Source organism: Triticum urartu, chromosome 3A, assembly GCF_056163025.1.
Source record: "Triticum urartu cultivar PI428250 chromosome 3A, HENAU_Tu73, whole genome shotgun sequence".
In the NCBI taxonomy this organism is placed as follows: Eukaryota; Viridiplantae; Streptophyta; class Magnoliopsida; order Poales; family Poaceae; genus Triticum; species Triticum urartu.
The window spans coordinates 590,764,525-590,787,470 of NC_141875.1; the positions used below are offsets into that span (position 1 = coordinate 590,764,525).

A 22,946-nucleotide genomic window follows, 5' to 3' on the forward strand; every position below is an offset into this window, starting at 1 on the left:
TGGCCTTGTATATAAAAATGGAGGGAGTACTATGTTTAAAAATCAGCCTTTCATTTTGAGAGGAAAAAAAACAGCCTTAGCACCGAAGGTACTAGGGAATGACAAAGGGTAGAGTACATTTAATTTACATCTGTAAAGGAAGTGTGATCGAGTCAGCATCGTACCACATTAACCACCCCAAGGCCCACAGATCCATCGAAAGCTTCGTTTCCGGCTTTCCTCTGGTGCGTGCCGCTTCGGCGTCTCCGAACCAGACCAGGTCTCCGCCCTCGTTCCAACTCGGCGCGGCCGCTGCATAACCCTTTCCCCCCCTGCCATGGTCTCCTCCACCTCTCGCCCCTCGTCGACCTGCCCCCCTTGACCCGACCCGACGACGCGACTTCACCGCACGCGGCCGCCGCCGTCGCCGCCACTCAGCGGCCGCCGACTTCGCGCTCCCCCAGTAACCCAGATCCACCCCCCGTTTTTCTCCAGGTAAAAATCCCCTCGCCACTCCGCGTCGGCTAGTCCGTACGACCCCCCTCCCGGCATGAAATTTTGGGATAGGGGTCTTTCGATTGTGGGGGGGTTCGCTGGCCATCGCGGTAGGCCCCCCGCCGCTCTGATTAAAGAATGCGTCTTGCTTCGAGGGCTGATACTCGATGCATGGAAGCACGCCATGTCAGTGCTTTGCTTTCCACTAGCCTAGCCTAGCCTATCACTCACGGTGGGCAGCACTAGTTGTGGTGCATCAGCCTAATTAAGCTACTTTTAAGACTCAGGTTTTGCCTTTGCGCGGATGAGCAAAATCTGCAATATACAGAAAATTTGATGAAAAATTCGTGTTTGAGGCAGAAATCACTCACGGCATGGGAGCTTTTTCTGTGGATTGTTTGCCATGTTGTGTGTTAATGGTAGGTAAGGTAAACACAAACAAGATAGGACATGCACAAAAAGGTTCCATTCCTTGACTTGGGCCGTGATGCTTCCCCTCATGCCATAGTTGAATATGCTAGGAGGTTTTCAAGGTACCCCACTCCTCCGAGTTGCATTGAGGGTATTCCACTCCATGTGCCTCGTTACCAAGATCCTAGGGCAGTCACTTATACCCCAAATCCCTATTACGTTAAAACTTGGTAGCGCTGCCACTAAATCCACTTGTCTTCTCACTATGAAGATTCTAGGTTTTAGTTTGTGGTCTCCATAAATTTTCTACTTTTAGAGAGTTACGGATAGTTTGGTTCTCTCAGAGAATGCAGTGCTCCACTAAGTTCTTTTATTGTTATGGTTCTTTGAAAACATGGCTCGTACATTCTGTCCTGGAAAATTTTGTATGAAAGAAAACCAGGGCAGTCATTGTACTTGTAACTAGTGTTTAGCGGTGCTAATTGACACTCATATTACTTCTCCCTTTTTTTCTTGCTTTGATCTCATGTTTCTTCTTGGCTTCAGTATTTCAGCATGATTGAACTTGCCCCCAACAACGATGTGCTGGAGAAGTGCATTAAAGACATCCTCTCTCAAATAAAACCGGCAGATGATGATCTGAACAAAAGACTATCTGCAATTAAGGAGCTGGAAGTTTCCATGCAACCAGTTGCAGCCTTGAAAGGTAACTTACTCCTTTACTACCATGGGAGCCTTATCCATTATTTGGAAATGAGCCTGATATTGACAGTGAAGTTTGTGCTGCACTCTGCACTACTGAAGGGAAAGCCTTTTCCTTTTGTCCATGGACTTTTGATATAAATTTCTGAAACACAGTATTTGTAATCCGTTACAGGACGTCTGCAAAGTTGAATATATCCCCAAAGGTTTTCCATAGAGTCTATCATATTCCTAAAGAACCCTAGAGTAGTTTGTGTTTGAGAATAGCAAAGAACCAAAGACGATAGATGAGAAGCGGTAATCTAGTCACCTGTGAATGCACTTCATTTGGAGACTAAGTATTGCAACGGTGACTCATTGACAGGTCCAGGTGTCTGCCACTGTGTAACTAGTGACCTATGGCGGCAATATGTGATTTGCTAGGTTATGAGCTGCTCAAATGACACACAATGATCTTTACCAGAGGATAGATTTATTTCTTGTCATAGACTTAATTAACCAACATACAGGTCAAGAAATTTGAAATTTCTATAATGACAAGTGAAAGGTGTTTGAAGTTTCTCATGATACAGTTTAAATGTTGCTTTACCTGATTTTCTCACTTTCCTTACAGCTGCTGCTGCAAAACCTTTTGGATCCTTTCTATCAAATCTATACTCAAAATCAGGAGATTTGGATATATCAGTTCAGCTCATGAATAGCTCAAACCTTCCTATAAACAAGAAAAAGAAGATAAGTATCTTGAAAGCAGTAAGGACAGCTTTGCAAAGGGGAGGTAATTCTGTCTATTCTACAATACATAAGCCTACATAATGCGTTGCCTGATCACTCTATCCTGCGAATAGCATTAACCAGAATGATGAATTTCTAGTTTCGACTTGTGAATACTCATAGCTTTTGTGGTAAAACAGTCATCATATGTTTGTGTGCACCAAGTAGTACAAAATCATGTGAGGGACCATCATTCTAACTTATGTGTCTGGCTGTGATTTATTCAAGAATTTCATTATTGTTCTGTGGTTGGTGAATTTACTGTGGCACTTTGTTTTTTTTTGCCCCTGTGATGGTTTTTAGCACTCCATGCCTACTGAACATCTCATTTAAATTTGGTTGTGCTCCTTTTATTGTATTTAGGTGTTTATGGATATATGGAGTTCATTCCTCAAGCAAGAGTCCCAGTTCTTCAGTATGTGAGCAACCGCTTTGGCATTTCCTGCGATTTATCCGTTGATAACTACCCTGGTCGAATTAAATCCAAAATCTTCTACTGGATCAGTACTTTGGATGAGCGCTTTGGTGATATGGTTTTATTGGTAAGCTCCAAAGTGATAGTCTTTTGCTGATGGGTTTTTCTAGTAAACCCAAGGCTCAGCATCAAGTTTCCTTGCAGATCAAGGAGTGGGCAAAAGCTCAAAACATTAATGATCCAAAAAGTGGGACCCTGAACTCCTATTCGCTTTGCCTACTTGTTCTCTTTCATTTTCAGGTAATACTTCTTACTTTGGAAGTTAAGTCCAATTATCTTGTTTATCGTTTCAATAATATCTTTTGCTTACCTCTCTGATGCTAAATTTTGAGACATGTGAGCCGGCAATCCTACCACCTTTGGAGGACATTTATGAAGGGAATATCACAGAAGATTTTGCAGGTTCAGTGAACTCATATTTTCTCTGATGGTTGTCTAGCGTACTAGTTCCTGGTAACTTAATCATTACAGTCACATGTAGACATGACGCTTTATAATGAGGAACATCTTGATGAGGTTTGTGCTGCAAATATAGCAAAATTTCAAAGCCAGAACAAGGAACAAAGAAATGAAAGCTCTCTTTGTCATCTCCTTGCAACCTTTTTTCACAAGGTAACTGAGCATTGTGCCCTCACTATCTTTGCTAAGCCAACCATCTCTCTGACTATCTTAATTGTACTCTTATCACTTGTAGTTAACATCTTCATAAAACAGGCTACTTGTGTTTTCAGGAAATTTCCTTTTTGTCTTGGTTACGGTCATTTAATTTCCTGGTACACTTTTAGGCCATATTTTAATTAGTGATACTTCAACTAATTTGTTGATACTTCAACTAATTGATAGGAGCTTTCAGGACAGTGATAGCAGAAATATTTCACTAGAATTTGTCATACAACTTACATGGAGGCGAAATGCTAATTGATATGATAGGATATTTCAGAGCAATAATAGCATAAATATTTTACTAGAATTTTTTAAACTCCATATAACTAGTTATATTCCACAGGACAGTGTCACACAGCATCAGCCAGTCGCAAACTGTCCCATATTGTTTATTTTGCTGGGGTTACATTCCCAATAAAGCAAACTATCTTCTTTGCATTCGCTAAATATGCTAATCCCTTGGTTTCATGGATTAGTTCATGTTGCTAGCTTAAGTTTTTGCCAATGAAAGCACGTTTCGCATTTATCCGCTATTGCTCATTTGCTGGATGAGTATGTGCAATGGAATTTGGCATGGATAAATTTTTGATACCAAAAGGACACAACCATTCTCATATCAAAAGGCATTCTGCATTTCCTCATTTTTACCTCAAGAAACAAGCCTAACTGGTGATCTTGTATTGTTTGCAGTTTTGTCACATTGACTCCCTTTCGAGTGATGTGATATCTACCTACACGGGTCAGTTCAAGAAGATTCAGGACATTCCAATTTTGAGGAAGAAACCCTATAGCTTGTTTGTAAGACCAATATCCTGTGCATTTTGCTGCTGATATAATCAAGAATTTACCCTACATACTGACATGACATCTGTTTGTTACTCTTGTTTAGGTCGAAGATCCAGTTGAGAGGCCTGATAATGCTGCTAGAGCGGTTGGTGAGAGAGGGCTCCTCCTAATTGCTAGCGCCTTCAGTGATGCTAAGAACAAGTTAGCTTCTCTCGAGCATACTGACCGAAACGACTTACTGGCAATGTTGTCCACACCTGGTGTTTGCTCAAAACTTGGCGGAAGAGTCATCGCTAACAATTATACAAATACCCCGCAAAGTACTCGACAGCATGTAATCAACGTGGGAGCTAAGGTATCTAATAATCAACGTCGCCCCAGAGCCAAAGGATTTACAGGAAGCAGACCAGTCAAGAATCCTACTCAGGCGAACACTGTCCAGAATCCTACTCAGGTGAACACTGATACTGCAGGGCGCCAAACGCCAGGACACCACCGAAATCATGACCCTCCTCAGGTTTATGCTAACGCCGCAGTTCATCAGCCATCAAGACAGCCAGGGCTATACACAAACCATTATCCCTCATCGGCATATACTTTGGGCCGCCAAACAACAGGATCATACCTGAGTCAGAGCCATCCACAGGCGCACACTACATGGGGCCCGACAGGGGTACCATACGAGAATCATAATCATCAACCGGCGTATACCCCAGTGTACCAAGCAGCAGGGCCGTACTACTATCCGAGTCAACAGCAGCCTCATACAAGCGGGTTCCAAACACCAGGATCATACCAGAACGAGTATCAGAGTCAGTCGCCTGTTCATACAAGCGGGATCCAAAGGCCAGGACCATACAACTATCATAGTCAACCGCAGGGTCATACAACTGGGGTTCACATGCCAGGACAATACCAGAATGGATATTACAATCAGCCAGTGTATACTGCAGGCCAAGGATCACACCAGAACTGGTGTGGGGCGCAATACACACCCGGCCATCAGGCGAGGTATTATAGGAATGGGGTGACTACAAGGTACGAGCCTGTTGCTGGAGGGCTCCAGAATGGACCGGCACGGGCACGGGACTCGCGGTCACAAGGTTCCTCAAGCCGTACGGAATGGCGAGGAAGCAGCCAACATCAGACCTGACCAGAACTGTTAGTCGCAGCAAAGATAGCAATTTGCTGTTTCCATTGGCTGACAAAATGTATCGATTTCGATTTCATGATGTATGTCATCCTTCATACTTTAGCTTGTCGCGGAGGCAATGTAACGATTTCCACTAAAGATTTTGTGCAGAATGTTTCGCTGGTGAAATGTCACTTGAGATGCCAAACCTTGCATTTCCCTCTTCCCTGATGATGACTAGAGCGCTGTTGCCTTTATCCACTGAACTTTGATGGACATGCATTCCCCCTGTGCTGCATCTTCTCTTTTAGAGCAGTGGCTAGGGGTTTCAATGCTTAGTGTACCCGTAAATGCAATTTTCTTAGAAAAATGCTACATATCACTGCTTTTGACTTGAGCATTTTGCCCTCGGTCCTCCTTCCCTCGGCTATTGTACTGAGCGTGTTCTTTCGGGTGGTACGTGATGGTCATGACCAAGGAGCAATGAAAGGGAGAAGTACAACTACAACTATTGGAGGGAGCCAAAGATCGGAAGACACGCCTCCACACGCAGTCCGACGACGCGAAACACACCACTAGGATGGGGCTAGGCAGTACAAACCTTATTTCATCTTCAGAGAGCCACGGCAGCCCCCGCCTCACCTTCCTAAGTAGGATACAAACCATAAATAGATTAAAGAAAAACAGCAAAAATGAAGCATGAGCCCTCCCGCCGGCAAGGGTCGGGATTCACCGTCTTGCTTGGCCCTAAGGCCACAAGGGACGAGGCAGATTGACGGCAGCGCCGACGGGAGGCGAAAAAACCCTAAACGCCTGGGAGTCTTTCTTTCTTTCAGGAGAAGGGGTAGTGCTTGGTACGTACATCGTACGCATGTGTATGCTCGAGCACTAGCTTTTCACTGTTTTGTTTTTCAAGAGTTGACGAGAAAAAAAAAGGTATACATGAAATCAAATTGCACGAAACTTGGATACAAAGTTATTGAATATCATTTGATTATCACATTTTTTTGCGGGGGATTTGATTATCATATTATCTCTACTTCTCTAGCTCAGGCTTCTTTAGATTCCCTTGATGAAATTTATGAAAAAATGACGGAGAGCAACACGGTGCGGGCGGGACCGTGCTGCACGAATGAAACTTTATGACAATTTATGGAACTTTATGAAAATCATAATACGTAGTATTGACTATGAATGAAATTTTATGGCACACGACCGTGTCCCTCTCCATCTTCGTGGACTCTGGTCTACAAGAAGCCGCTTCGGCCTTCGGCACTTCACCGCTTCGACGCCAACGCGCGGTGGTCTCTCGCCCCTCCTCCGCCCAGTCCGTCTCGGCGACCCTGTCCCGCTCCCGCCGCAAGCGGGCTCCGCCGCCTCCTCGACCGTAGCCTTCGACGGCTCGTCGCCTCAGAAGACTCCCCGTCCAGCCGCAACTTCCCCGAGGTAATTAAGCCCATGGCCTCTTCGATCGGTTTATCGCTTCGTCCGCTGGTTGGTTTCGTTGATCGCGGAAGTTAGGGTTTATCTGCTGCCATTCATATAGAAACCTACGCACACATTGTCTTGCTTCTCACGTTGATGGAGATGGAAGAGGTAGTGATTAGTGAATGCCGACAAAGTTTGCCATATAGCTACAAGAAAAGTTTTAAAAGTTTTTTGGCTGACTAAAGCGCGTGCATGCTTAAGCACAATTATGCTCACATTAAGCACAATTAAGAGCTATGTGTTTGCCATCGCTAGGCGTGCTTAAGCAGGCGCACCTTTTTAACTATGCCTGCAAGTTCTCAGTTTCAGATCTGGGTTTTCTCAGTATGTTTCAATTTTAGGAAGAAAAAAGATATATTTGATTCCCTAAGAGATTTTTTTTCCGGTCAAGAATATTTAACAAACATCGGAATACATGATTGAGAACATAGCTACGTGGCATCATTTACGTTCTGTTTGAGCAAGTATGTACAAATGAAAACTAGCGCATCGATTCTCCTTGTAACTTGCAGTTAGAATTTTCTTAGTTGGTAGATTTAGAAGCAGAAGAAGGCTTAGTTCTTTAATGTCGACATCCAGATATCCAACGCTTGACACTCACCATCCAAACTGAGGCACATGTGCGTGAGGCACAACTACAATGCCGTTTTGGACTGTCAGTTGTCGGTGTTGCCTACCTTGACTATTTATTGTACATATATCTTTTCGCTATATCAATCCATCAAGACGCAAGGAAGGGAGTCCTTAAGTTGAATTTGGTCGTACGTGATTTATAATGCTATATGCTCCTTTAACTTACTCATTATGTTATGGTAGGGTTTCAGCATGATTGAGACTGTGCGGGACTTTTCTTTAGTGGGGGAGTGTATTGAGGAAGTTCTCTCTGTAATCAAGCCAACGGAGGACGATCGAAACAAACGTCTGGAAACAATTCAAGAGTTTGTGAATTCCATCTATTCAGCTGCTGATTTGGGAGGTAGCTTCTCATTATTTGGTCACCACAAGGTTCTTTTCCATAATTTAAAAACAAAATCCTGATAATATTTATTAAGGGTGCAATGATGTGATTGTTTGTCATCAAGCTTGGTATTGCTTACTATAGAAGGAAAATGTTTTCCCTTCTTATGCATGCTCTATTATGGTCTATGGATGTGCATTCCTGGTAGACTACTTTAACATAGTAAGCCCAATCTCAACAGTTTATTGAGACCACTGACAAGTGACAAGATTGTAAAATCTATAAACCTTCATGGGATAGCTTCGGTTTGTGACAATTGACCGGCAACTTTTTTCATACTGCGAGTGTTGTAGGCGAAATTCAACAGCTTATTCTTCCCTTAGTCTATCTATGCCTAGTCAGTCGATGCAAATGTTACTGCAGTTTTGAGGGAGGTGTTGAGAGGTTATTACTTATTAGTACTACAGTTTCTGAGTGTTGGATTTTCCTTAACAGATGCTGCTGTCAAACCTTTTGGATCCTTCGCATCAAATCTTTATGCAAAATCAGGTGATTTGGATGTATCAGTTGAGCTGTCAAATGACCCTGACTCTCTTACAACCAAGAAAAAGAAGCAAGCCTTGAGAGTCAAAAGAATAAATGCCTTGAGTGAAGTAATTAAGGAGAGTTTTACAAATCAAAGGTAACTTCTTTTTGGAACCATGCATCTGCGTGCAGAATGAAAGATCTTTACTGTAACGTATATGTTGATCAATCTCCGGGGTTGCTTGATTAAATGCAATACCCTCTGTTGTTGTGCGGCTGTGCTGATTTAGATTTTATGAGGCAAGTTTGTTTTCCCGTTTAAATTATGTTTTCATACTTGATTCAGGTATTGCTAGGGATGTGCAGTTCATTCCTACTGCCAGGGTTCCAGTACTTAGTTATGTGAGCAACAAATTTGGCATTTCCTGTGATATATCCATCGATAACTACCGTGGCCGAATTAAATCCAGAGTGCTGTACTGGCTCAATACTCTAGATAAGCGCTTTGGTGATATGGTTTTGTTGGTAAGCTCTATGTATCCATTTTCTTCAATTTTCTGTTTCCACGATTTCTTAGTTAAGCCCAGGGCTCAGCATCACATTTCCTTGCAGGTCAAGGAATGGGCAAAAGCTCAAAACATTAATGATCCAAAAAAGGGAACCCTGAGCTCGTATTCGCTTTGCTTACTTGTCATCTTTTATTTCCAGGTGTTTATTTTTTCCCTAATTCTTATTTGTAGTTTCGCCAAAATGGAACCCGAAATCCTATTTTTCACGCAATTTAACTGTATTTTGCACACTTGTACGCCTGCAATTTTTCCACCTATCAACAAGTTTTTTGATATGGAGGACCCAGCAGGTGAGACGAAATTGGCTTGTTTGTGAGACTGACGATGACGATTGTGTGGTGTATTGTGTAATAGTGTTGGTAATTTACTCGTCGCGTTCACATGCAGGAATGAGGTTTATTGATGAAAAGCTTGTTGATGTGGTCTGTGCAGCAAATATAAAAAAATTTCAACTCCAGAACATAGGGCAAAGAAATCATATGTCTCTTTGTGCTCTCCTTGTAGGATTTTTTTCGAAGGTAATTGAACTTATTTTTCACTATTTTGTCTACATGAGCCTTTCCTCCGAGGCTCCGACTACCTAAATTCTAGACACTGAATGTGTTATTCGTGTTTCTAAGTGCGTTTTATTCTATTTATGTCATAGCCATTAGCAGCCATTTTTAGGCCTTCTTTTTGTCTATCTTGCAATCTTCATTATCATATCATAATAAAGTTAGCATAGTGGGTGGTGATGAGTTCAGATTTCTAGCCAGAGAGAAGCTCAGCAAAGCCATAAATGACTGACTATATGAGAGGGGTAGGTTTGTAGGTGTCTCAAGTTAGTTTGTGATCCTTACAGGGGTTATAACTTGTAAGTCCAGTTTGAGTCCACCCATATAGATTGACCTTTTTGGATTATTCTGTCTGTAAATGAGCTAATCGCTTCACCTAATCAAAATTAGTTCACTTATGTTTGTCAAGATATTCTGTGTGCTATTTCTAGTACTCCTCCGTTCACTTTTGTAAGACCTTTTAGACATTTAAGACAACATCTAAAACAGTTCAATTTCAGCTGTCTTAAACGACTTACAAAATTGAACAGAGGGAGTATATATGTACATTACAGTAGGGTAATGAAATCTCGTATGAATAATTTCCATTTGGAACATAACATAACATTGATTATGCGAAAAGGAATCGTACTAGCATTATCATAACCTGAGATTAAAAAAAATCTCATCAATCAAGCTTATACTCTGTTTGCAGTTTTGCGGGATGGTCCCTAGCGATGTATCCACTTACACTGGTCAGGCCAAACGAACCTATGACGAGATGAAATCTCACTACTGGTTTGCAAGTATTTCCTTCACGGTGCATTTGGTGGCTATGTTGGTGTAAATTTTAGCCTCAAGTTGAAGATCCGTATATGCTGTTTTTTTTTTGGTTTTAGGTCGAAGATCCATTTGATAGATCTGATAATGCAGCTAGAACAGTTGATGCGCTAGAGCTTGGGCGTATTGCCAATGCCTTCACAAACGCTGCTGTCGTAACCTTCTACTCTTATGATCCCGACGACCGGAATGAATTACTTACGCAGCTGTGTACACCTGAAGTTCGTTCAAAACTAGGTGCAAGACTTTCAACCAGTCCTCAACAGGGCGGAGTCACAGGATCTCTGGAACTTGTGGCAGCTACCCCATCCGATAATCAGTATTGCCAGAGGGCCACAGGATCCAAGAGGAAGCGGGGGAATTCATAGGCCACATGGGTAACAACGAGTCAGGCAGGTCAGAAGTGAGCAGAACGCATCTGCATATAAAGTCTCCACAAGCAGAACTCACGCGTAGATCTTTTGAACATCCTATCATCTTAAGCTTCCCCAATCAGTACATGTAACAGATAGTCCCAGGACATCCTTTGATCAACAGTCGTGGACCAACTATGTTTAGTTAGCCTTTGCCGGCTCAATTTATATTACTTAACGTAGTACTTAGCCGGCTCATGTACTTCAGCCCGTGCTTTATGTGGATTCTAGGAATCCAAAACTTGTTCTGGTTGACTGAACTTTGCACGACTCACAAAACTTGTCGTGTATTCCCTTTACAATTTATAGTCAACAACTAAACTTGAGAAATGCCCATTTGCTACACACAAGCTGACAAAACAAGCACCCCAGGTCATGGGCGACCTAGATCGGGCCAATTTTATAGTTGGTGTGTTGATGAGGTTGAAATGTTTGCAAAACATCCTCTCATTGTCCCGTGTAGAATTTCATAAAAAAATTCAACCCAATGGTTCACACTATAAAATTTCTTTACAGGAGCTTATGGACAGATCGATCGGTGTGAGTGGGTCTCACATACTTAACTTTTGTAGAACTTCGGGTATTTAAATTTTCATCCTTGTGTTAGAGAGGGTATTTGGGACTTCCTACCATGGTTCAATCATCTTGTTTGTGTGAGCGATTGCTTCCATCATCTTGTTGACAAAGTCTGTCAGCAAATGAAAGGATGAAAAGAAAAAACCGTCTTTATGCAAGGTACATAGATTTTGGTGAAATTGGTAGCCCAATCAACTCCTTCTTATGCCATATCAGTTTGAGAAAAGTATACTTTTCATCCCTCAACTTTCAGCGAAGTTTAAATTTAGTCCCTCAACTTCGAAACCAGACAAGTTGCATCCTAAACTTTTAAAACCGGACAAGTTTGGTCCTTCGAATCATCCAAAGCAGTATTTGGCGATGACGTGGCCTGGTTTTGATTTAATTGGATTGGATTAGCAAAGGGGCCGGTTCAGTGACTATCTAACAGGAGAGTTAGGACTTGCACTAATCCTAATGCTACGGGGCTGGGCCTTGTGCCAGTCTCGACAGATTTAGCCACCGGTGACTAAAAGCTGCAGCGGAGACACGCTGGGAGGCCACGGGAGCAGGTGAGGACGGTCTGGGAGGCTGCCCCTTGCTCTCCTATGGCTAAGTAAGGCTACGCCCGACCGTATGGTCGCCAGAGCGACGGTGGCGAGCTCGTTCGTTGGAGCAGCACGGCGGCGCTGTGCAGGGAGGTAGCTACTGAGCTCGGGGAGGTGCAGAAGGAGAGATGAAAGGACCGGGGAGGTAGCTACTGAGCTATGGGAATGGCATGAAGAGGCTGGGGCGCTCCAATGGCGGCGATCCTTGGCCGGAGCCGAGGAAAATGGGGTCGGATACCTCAATTAGGGGCAGTTAGGGTCGATTACTGGGGCGTAATTGCATCTATGGTGGAGGACGAGCACCCAGACATGGTGGCTTGTTGGGGATAAGCCGACGGCCACACGAACGATGGATGACGTGCTCTGGCTCAGCTTCGGAGAGCAGGAAGAGACCCGCGTGCGGGCGTGGAACCACACGCGTGGCTGCGTGAAGGTGCACGGGAGCAGCAGGTCACACGCGCGGCTTGGCCGGCCGGCGAGGTGCAGGGGTGGCGGGGGCGCCGAGCTCGGCCATGGCTTTGTGCTGCCAACGAGCTGTGACAGAGAGGGGAAGAGAGAGATGAGAGGAGAGATTTTTTTAATTATGTAACTTGGTCAAAACCATGCCACATCATCATCGATACTGCTTTGAATGATTCAAAGGACGAAACCTATCCGGTTTCAAAAGTTTAAGATGCAATTTGTTTGGTTTTAAAGTTGATGGACTAAATCTAGACTTCATCAAAAATTGAGGGACGAAAAGTACACTTTTCTCTATCAGTTTTTATATTGCCATAGAAAACTTGCAAGTCAATTACCAATGGAATTGTTAGTTTTTGGTGAGGAGATAATCAGGAGAAAAAAAGATGCACTACTTTGCATGGTGGAAAATGTTTGTTTTGAAGAATAAAGCTGGATCTCGACGACGGATGTGGCTGGATGGACGGACGTGCGCAGTGCGGTGGGGTTGTTTGGCGCCGTGGCGGCGTACATGGCAGGCCTGGCAAGGTCGATGCATCAGTATCTGATCTGAAGATGGATCGGTGGAATACGACGGCGACGACCCAAGAGGGTGTATCGAACCGGTCTGTGTCTCAGACCCGATATTTGGCTAGGCTGGGGTCTCGGTTTTAGATGTTAGGGTTAGGTGAGAGATCTGGGTATTTGGCTCACTATTTCTGCACTCCTTCATCAAGTGAATAGAAGTAGTAACAGATGTTGCCAAGATGACGGATTCAGATATATTGATGTACTACTTTATAAGATCTTCGTGAATAATTAATAAAATGGCCGCATACATCTTTCAGATGCAGAGTCCGGGGGACATCCCCTTCTCTAAAAAAATATGAAGGTTGCTAAAAAGCTGAAAAAATTGTTGACTAGAACAAACAGTGTATTGTTCTTTGGCGTTTAATATATTTAAGTTGTATATATAGCTTATTAATCCTTTAAACAGTGTAGTATCATCATTATGTGGGAGAATACATGGATTTCGATGACTTGTGATGAAAGATGGAAGGCCAAAAGATCAATTATAGTTGGGTTTCCACCAGAACTATTTAACTAGACTGACATCATTCAGATAAATGTACGTATATCTGATCTTCCGGGCCATCACAATGATGGTGCAAGCTAGCACTAGCCGGAAGAACTGTGGGGTCATTGCTAATTTTTAATTACTTTTTCATAATGTACAGTAAATGAACAATAATTTTAGTATGTTTTTTTTTGAAAAGTTGGGGGCTCAACTGACCGCACGACTTGTGTGTAGAATCCCAACTGCAAGCTAGGCCAGGTTTCATGTGGAGACGAGGCGGATCTCTATATTTCAAGGTTTCAAGGTATGTGATTGCTAACCAGGCCTATCGCCTGGTTACGAGGCGGATCTCTGGCACGATAGTAAGCAATGGCTCCTGTGTTGTCACGTCATTCTAGGATTCAGGGCAAGGACGAGGCGAGGAGGCAAAAACACACATAATCATTTTTCTGTTTTCCTCTTTCCTGTTTTCAATGTCATGACTATTTTTCTTCAACACAGTACAATCGAAGTCGTTTACATACACTCATCTCTATTAACATATACACGCACACCCTATCCCATGACTATATTTTTAAAATGTATTTCCCATTGTAACGGACAACAATTTTTCTAGTCTGTATGAAAGAGCCAACCCGATTCGTCAGTCACCATCTTGACACCGTTGGATGTTGGACTATATACCGGCCTCTCTCATCATCAGTGAGCGCGGCTGCATGTTGTGAGCGCCGAATTGGCCGGTGTCTAGCATTGTCGTAGGGCGTGCGGAGGTTTGTCTGCAGCGGATCTTGAGGGATTCAGTCGGTGTTTGTCTTCTGTGGATCCACATGAATCTTGTCTTTGTTCGTCTGTATTCGCGTGTCTACATGTTGGATCCTTCTGATTTACGATATTCTTCATCGATGACAGATGTTGTTCTGGTGTGCTGGTCCTACAGGGCATTAGTATGATGACTTCTCGACTGTCTACTATAACAAGATTTGGCCGGCTCCAATGAGAGAGGGGCGGAGACGGCGGCGCGTCGTTGGCTCGCTCCAGTGCTAATAGTCGTCTCTGGATGGTCTACAGACCTAGATGTATTTTTTTTTACTTTTAGTGTTCTTTGTACTAACTTGACAGTTGATGAGTTCAGAAGTTATTCTGGCAAAAAAAAAAAAAAAGCCGGTGAGGGAGCTCGGGACATCAAGCGTTGCTAGACGGCGCCGGCACACATACACGCTTGGCTTGATCCCAGCTGAGACACGCTAAGTATAAGAGATACGGCGTTGGAGGCAGACTAGAAGATCGTTTCCGTCCAAGATTAGCTAGCTTCCGATCGGCCGGAAACACATGCAATCATGCATGCTACAACCTGGGTCAATCGATTTCATTTTTTTTGTTGCGGGTAGTCAATCGATTTCATTGATCAGCTTGGTGATGCTTTTGTGAGGGACAAGACACCAGCCGCCTCTGGCTTCGACATGCTCTCATTGCACTTCAAGCAGCCGTGCAAAAAGCAGCCGTGCAAATTCAGACTACAACTTTTGTTTACTCATCTTGTATTGATTGGCATAAACCTTTTGAAATTCCTCTTCATGCACGTTGCTGCGAAATTCTAGACATTGAATGTGATATTCATGTTTCTATAACATTTTATTCACGTTTTCTCGTAGCCATTAGCTACCATTTTTAGGCCTTCATGTCTATCTCCGAATCTTCATTACCATCTACTACCCCTATAAAAGAAAGAGAGGACGGAGAACCAAATCATCTCATCCATCCATGAGCAAAATCCAATGACCCTTAATTCTTCGGTGTTTAACACTGCAAACACGCATCAAGCCAACAATCCATCCATCGCTAACCCAGCCCTCGCCGCCGTTCAAAAAAAAAAACCGCCCGCACGACCCCTCTCCCACACGACCTCTCGCCCCGACCTTTCTCCCGCACGACCTCTCGCCCCCGACTTGTCGCCCCCTCCTCCTCCCGCGCCGTTCGCCGCCCCGCCCCACCCCGCGCCATTCGCCGCCGGAGCCGCTCCGTCCCGCGCCCTTCGTCGAGCCACTGCAGGTCGCGCAGCCACCCGCAGCTTGAGCCGCCGCCGGTCGCGCACCGAAGCCGCCCGGAGCTGGAGCCGCCGTAGGTCGCATCGGAGCCGCTTCACCAACACTCGCGACCGCTTCACCGGGCAACGACGTCGCCCACCCATCCCCGTGTGTGCGACAGCTGAAATTTCCGATCTGCGACAGCGCTGCCCCAAGATGGAGTAGGCATTATTGCCTAGGCCGATCAACCACGGTGGGCATGCTGCTCAGTGGATAAAAGTAGTCGTCGCGGCCTCTGCTTCCCGGCCAAGGAAGTGAAAGGAGGAACTGCAGCTCATCTCTGTCTCCGCTCCAGGTCGCCTCCATGTGGGCTGTTGTGGTTGTAAGCAGATTACTCTTTCTTGACGACCCCATCTCCTCGAATACAACGACAGTGATGATTGATGCCTCTGTCAGATCAGTCTCTATTTTGTAGGAATGTGCTTGGTATTTCTGCAACATTTTTTTATTGCGGGTGTTTCTGCAACATTATGAAAAATACTATCAGTTTGTATAATTTTTGTCAGTGCTTGACAGGTGCTTGTGGAAATGCCTTAACGTTCTCACGATTTTGATATAGGGGATGATGAAGCACATCAAGGAATAAGAGGCATATGAGGTTCTGATGTAGCCGGGTTCGCCGTTACTGTTGAATGGGTACGTCGGATAACTTCTCCTTCATATACGATCTATCGTCTCAACAATTTTGTTGCAATTTAAATCAGACTCTTGCAACAGAAAATAGGATCCCTTATTCTGGTTGTTTAATCAAGTCAACTAATTCAATGGTTCGAATCCGCATAACTTTAAGTTATTAACATGTCAGCATGCTAGGGTATTTTCCATGCAAGAAAGAAGCAAGAAAGGGGATATGTCTTAGTGTGGTCTTTGATACTTGCAGGTTGCAACCTGCCAAAACACTGATGATATATCCAGAGGTAGAATTTTGGATTCGTTTCATTTCCTCATTTATCACTTCCTGGTCAAATGGTTTTCTTCTTATTGGATTTGAATCTAATAGAGTTATATCACATATCTGAAACTCTTGCTAAAGCATGTCTATTTGATTTGTTCCCACTAATTTGTTTGGTTCCCAATTTATGCAGACATGTGCAAATGTTTTTGCGGTAAATCATGCATGCCTGTGGTTCGTATGTTACAAACTAATAAATGCATCCATTCATGCTATATTAAGTGGGCTCTCCCTGAATATAGTGCAAGTGTAGTGAGATGCATAACTAAGGAATCATGACTTAAATAGACATAAAATAGTGTTTTTTGTATTTTGTTTGCTTGAACTGCTTTCATGTCGTTGATGGAAGTTTGGATATTTAGATATATGTTATCTAGGTAGTCCAAACAAGTTGAGTCTGCACACTTGTATAAGCCTTTCTTAACTTAACTTGTACAAGCATCAGGTCCATAGGATATTTTGAGTCTCTTCTCAAACAAATATTACCTGACAATAATTTGATATTGTTGCTGTACCAATCTTAGTATGAGGTGATATATGTGGGTTGTCTTAGGTTTATATATTGCATCAATTGTCTGCCCTAATTTTGTTGTTATTAGTTCGTACTTCTACTTTGCTACAAGCTACTCAATAAAACTCTTATATTCCCTATTGGAACCAGAAAAGGTAAGAGATGATGTGCCTTATGGGCACCTTGGAGTAATTAGTAAGATACTCTCTCCTTCCCAAAATATAAGGCGCAATTGACTTTTTATGGTCTTTGATGCATGACTTTGACCACTAATATATATCAAAGTATAAGGATTGAACATGTATAAATGGCATCGTCTATTTGTCTTGCAAAACAATATTATTTCATATGTATGTATACTAATTTTATAGACATATAATACATAAAAATCATAGTCAAAGTTGTGCAACAAAGACCGAAAAAGTCAAACCGCGCCTTATATTTTGGGAAGGAGGGAGTACCATTTATTGGGCACTTGACATCTCTGTTCATATTCATGTTTGTTGCTGACATATTGTACTGGTGATGGTTAATGTTTCATGCTCCACACTGTTTCTTCTTTTTAAAAATCCAGCGCAACCTTTTATATCATACACTGCCTTTCAAATTTCAGTTTTTTTTACAGAAGCTACTTCCTATCTCACAATGAGGTTCGATCTAATTTAATTGTCCTGATTCATTTATGTATTTTGTTGAGGTTTCATCTCTTTGAGCGGAGCCCATATCTGACATTTTTTGACTGCTAATATATCTGACAGCGGTTTATAACTTCATTCTGAATCAGTAACTCAAAAGTTAAAATGCAAACTGATATATTATAATACTGTCTTTGTTGTGTTGCCGAAGTAACCATGTCCAACATAGAACCTCACCTGATTAATTCCTACCTCAGAGCATTGGCTGATTTCATTCCTTGTTTTTATGCCGCTTCAGACATATCCATTTGAGCTTCCATGTTTGCAGGCTTGATTGCTTCCTTCCCTTCGTTTCATTTAGTCAATGCATGGTTAAGAAAAACCTGATTTTTGATTTTCCATACCGTTGATGCATGATTTAGAAAGATACTGAAACTCAGCCAAAAAAGAGTGATGGTTCCCCTCTCATGTTTCTAAGAGGTAAAGCAAGCTACATGGATTAGTTTGTTGGTAATATCAGCCTAATTTAGCGATGGCGTGATTCTTAGCTTGAAAATATTACTTTCATAATGCACTTGTGGTTCAAACTGCATAATGAAAATAAGACATTTTTCATTCAGAAGTGCTCTATGGACTTGATGCATTTTCTTAGATATGGAATAAATTTTGGGTTGATTCCATAGTTAGAGGGTGATTTTTCAGAGATCATATTTTATTTCGTAACGTAAAATAAATTTGAGTGCATGAGGAATCCCATTTTTAACCATGTAATAGTTAGAAATACATCTATTTGGAATAGATAAATGTGTGGATGGATTGTGAACCACTAGAAATTATGGTAGAAGCACAATTCATTCACTCTAAGAAAGTGATTGTGCTCATGCTCTTGTTGGATTTGATTGGAAGTGTGGATGGGTTGGTGATGTAGAAACTTGTCTTGCTACAATATCATGAAACTTACTAATACCTATGTCCCATAATATAAGATGTTATTACAACCGATATACTCGCATATTGAATGTAATAACATTCAAACGGAGGGAGTACTTATGATGTTCTTCTTACAATCTTATCTGTTTGTTAATGTTTTTTTTGTAGATTTACGTCCCCCATTTTTCTAGGATGTGCCATGCTTCCACATGTTGAGATCTTTTCATTTTTCGTCCACTTATATTATTTTCTCCTAGCTTAAGGATCTAGGCTATCCATGAGTTATTGGACATGATACAGTTTCACTATGAGAAGCTTCTTGATCCACGATGCTTGTTATTGTGAGATTGATTGTTTGCTCCATTTATTAATTCCTTGTGATTTATGTTCTCACTAAAGTTGCACAGGCTCGCTAAATGTCGTGTTTCCTAATGATACTGTAAAAAGATATATCGATTCTTTTCCTTTGTGTTTATCATTAAGTGGCTTGTAATGTGTTTATATTTATATTAGTCAAGACACCCATTGCATGCCTAATTTTATTATCTTTGTAATTAATTGATGACAGTCTATACGTGCACTTGCACGTGCAAGCTTACTAATATCATAATAAAGTTCAGTGGTGGAGCTTGACAAGAATCTATGGGGGGCCAAAGACATAAAAAAATTAACCAATTGCAACAAAACAGAACTTGTAGCCTCTAGGCAAATTTATACTTATATTATCCATATTGGTTGTAAAATACATGTATGATTAGCAATATATATTTCATAAGAGAACTAACTACACCAAAATATACGACTTGTCTATATGGATATACCGCTCTATCCATATTGGAAGCGACGTTGATGGCTCTTTTTACCAGAAGCTTTATAGTGTTTCAGTTTTGGTTGCATAGGACTTAGCAACAAATATGATCTCTCATGCTATCTCTTTGATTTGGTGGGTATTGCCAAATTTGTGGTCGCAATGCAGGGTCTCGCTCGAAGAATTCCATACCTCGGAATACGACAGGACGAGGAACTAAATTATTTGTTTGAGGCTCGTCATCTTGATTTTCAAGTTGTTGTTCCAACTCAAGAAGCAGGGGTAAAGATTGCGCTGATGGAGGATATTCTGCTACTGCTTCTGTCCTTTGTCTTTTGAATTATGACTGAATGGTTGCCGCTGCTGCCCTTAACCATGGCCACTTGATCAGTCTAATCTCCTTTTGAGAACAACCGATAACAACTACTCAAGAGAACAAATACAATATGTGATGCAAAACACAAAATATCCCCAACTAGATCAGATGAATAGGCATACTAATTGGTAAATTACTAAGGGGATGTTTGTTTTCAGGGACTTTTTTGTGTAGGAACTAGAAAAAGTTTCTTTAAAGACTTTTTTACCAAACGGGAAGGACTTTTTAGGGACTAAACTAGGCATTTGAGACTAAATGAAGAAGACTCTCAAAGAGAGTCTTTTTGAGACTTTTCCAACAATGCCCCTCCATGCACCCATTGGCCCGCCACCCCACGGTGTTGTTTGATTGTTACTTTTCTATATACTAGGGGCAACATGGTCATTTAATAACCTGTAGGAAGGGACTAGGGACTTTTTAGTCTCTGGAAACAAACAGAGAGAGACTTATTAGGGACTAGAGACTTTTTAGTTGGGACTAAAAAAAATCCTAAGACTAGAGAACCAAACACCACCTAATAAACTCATACAGGATTCCTATGCAACGCTACACACGGCCGGCCGGATGAGGGGTCCAAATTCCAAGTTTCCAACAGTTTAAGTAGTGGGCGCAACCGCACAGAACACTTGCAAACGGGGAGCCGGGGAGGAGCGGCCGGTGACGACGAGTGGCCGGTCCGGCCGGGCAGCCGAAGTGGACGACCACCGGACCCCTGAGGCCAATTGAATAGCAGACGACGATGATGCCCTTGTTCCTCCCACCTCGGCCCTGGGAAAGTTCGCCGGCGGCACGCGCCGATCAGGGGGAGCTTCGAGTCGGCGTCGGCGCCAACGCGTCGAGCGAGTGCGGCGGCATGGTGGCCGGTTCACTGGGGGATGGAGGCGAGCATGGTTGGAGAAGGGGAATCGAGGCGAGCAGGTTACGCACTTACGCTCCGAGCGAGCGACCGAACCTGAAGTTTGCGTGCGGGCATGATTTGATGGGCCATTAGCCCATTAGTTAGATACTAATACCTAGTAAAAAAATTCCATCTGGGCTGGGGGGGCCACGGCCCCCTCAGGTCTCCACATACCTCCGCCGCTGATTAAAGTTAGCATAGTGGAAAAAATGCCAACGAGGGTTAGCCCTCGGGTTGGTCTCATTTTTAAAATGAGTTTAGATTTCTAGCCAGAGAGAAGCTCAAGCAAAGCTATATATGACTACTAGAAGATACCCCACGCGTTGCTACGGGAATTAATTGATGACAATTTGGGTTGATAACATGAGAACTAAAATTTAAAACACAATTTCACATTTTATTTTATTATGTATAGTTGTAATAATATTTATTAATTAAATATAAGTGGAATAATTGAATAGATAATATTTTCTCATGCATGGTTGAGTGTTTTGATAGGTCATTTCCCATGCATATGATTGCATGGTGAGATGGGTTTTATCTCATTTATAATTGTATAATAAAGTGGCATGCTTGCATGTTAAAATAAATAAGTTAGTGGGGATGGCTTTCTTAATAGGTACCATACAGGTTAGGAGAGGGGTAGGCTTGTATAGGTGGCTCAAGTTAGTTTGTGATCCTTATAGGGATTATAACTTGTAAGTCCAGTTTGAGTTCACCCATATAGGTTGAACTTCTTGGATTATTCGGTCTGTAAATGAGCTAATCCCTTCACCAAATCAAAATCAATTCATTTTTGTTTGTCAAGATATAAACTGTCATTTTACACCTGAGATTCGGGTGAAGTGTGCTATTTGTAGTATGTACGTACATGCAGTATCGTAATGAAATTTTGTATGAATGATTTACACTTGAAAAAGAACGTAACATCAATTATGCCAAAAGGAATCGACTATCATTATCATAACCCGAGATTACAAAAATCTTAACATGCAGGCTTATACTCTATTTGCAGTTTTGCTGGACGATCCCTAGCGATGTATCCACTTACACTAGTCAGCCAAAACAAACCCCTAATGAGATCAAAATATCACTGCTGGTTTGGAACTATTTTCTTAGTGCATTTGGTGAAAATTTTAGCATCAATTTAACACCTCGTCTGTATGTGCTGTATTGCTATTCTTTTTGGTTTAGGTCAAAGATCCATTTGATAGATCTGATAATACAGCTAAAACAATTGATGTGCTAGAGCTCGGGTGCATTCCAAGTGCCTTCAGACACGCTCATGACATAAACTTCTCTCATGATCCCGCCGACCAAATGAAGTACTTACGCTGCTGTGTACACATGAAGTTCGTTCAAAACTAAATGCAAGGCCCATGGATAAGCGTTATACATAAACCAGGAAGAATGGCGTTTGCTGATGCGTACACATGAAGTTGGTTCAGAACTAGGTGAAAGAGCCACAACCAACCGTTGCGTGAATCCTGCATCTGAGTCCTCATTAGCACAGAGTGACAGCTATCCCGTATACAGTAATAATGAGAGTGCCCAGAGAAACATTGGATCCAAAAGGAAGCCGAGGAGGAATTCATAACCACAGGGGTACAAGTCAGGCAGACAAGAAGTAAGCAGAACATGTCTGATATACACAAGCAGAACTCACGCATACATGTTTCGAACATCATCTTAAGCTTCCCCAACCAGTACATGTAACAGATAGTCCAAGACATCTTTTGATCAGCAGTCGTGGACCAACTACGTTTTCAGTTTTAGGAACCGTGGACCAGCTTTGTTTAATTAGCCTTTTCCTTATGGTTTACATCCATTTATTATGTTACTTAACTAGTACTTAGCCGGCTCATGCACTTAAGCTCGTGGTTTATGTGGTTTCTAGGATCCAAAACCTGTTCTGATTGACAGAACCTTTGCTACCGTGGAAGACGAAGATGACATGATGAAAAGCAAACTTTCACAAAACTTGTCACGTATTCCCTTTACAGTTTAAAGTCAACGAACCTAAAAAATGCCCATTTGCTACAAACAAGTTGGCTAAACGAGCGCCCGAGGTCATGGTCGACCCACATCGGGCCAATTTTATAGTTGGTGTGTTGGCGAGTTTGAAATGTTTGCAAAACACTAGCATAATCATGTGTAGGATTTTTTTGTAGAATTTTGATATTTAAAATTTGAGGAACGCTACACATACTTTATGGGAGTTTTACTTATTGATTAGGAGACAACCTAGACTCTCGTTACAACAGTACTGAAGCAATTGTCTTTATATTTGAATTCGACACATAATCTATCTTGGGCTAAATTGAATCATGCAG

General features: G+C 42.3%; 1 protein-coding gene and 1 pseudogene across 2 annotated transcripts; both read left to right on the forward strand.

Annotated features, from left to right (window-relative positions):
• The first annotated feature begins 230 nt into the window (after positions 1–230).
• On the forward strand, positions 231–5,629 carry LOC125545266 (protein HESO1). The gene is made up of 9 exons (XM_048709156.2): positions 231–474; positions 1,432–1,591; positions 2,201–2,362; positions 2,722–2,900; positions 2,978–3,073; positions 3,166–3,235; positions 3,315–3,445; positions 4,187–4,294; positions 4,386–5,629. Exons 2-9 carry the CDS (start codon positions 1,441–1,443, stop codon positions 5,433–5,435), a joined length of 1,947 nt encoding a protein of 648 aa, XP_048565113.1. The 5' UTR covers positions 231–474; positions 1,432–1,440; the 3' UTR covers positions 5,436–5,629.
• A 2,094-nt stretch (positions 5,630–7,723) lies between these two features.
• Positions 7,724–10,947, forward strand: LOC125547011 (protein HESO1-like; annotated as a pseudogene). The gene is made up of 6 exons (XR_015599809.1): positions 7,724–7,878; positions 8,356–8,542; positions 8,732–8,910; positions 8,998–9,244; positions 9,342–9,472; positions 10,203–10,947. The product of XR_015599809.1 is annotated as a protein HESO1-like (transcript).
• The last annotated feature ends 11,999 nt before the right edge of the window (positions 10,948–22,946 follow it).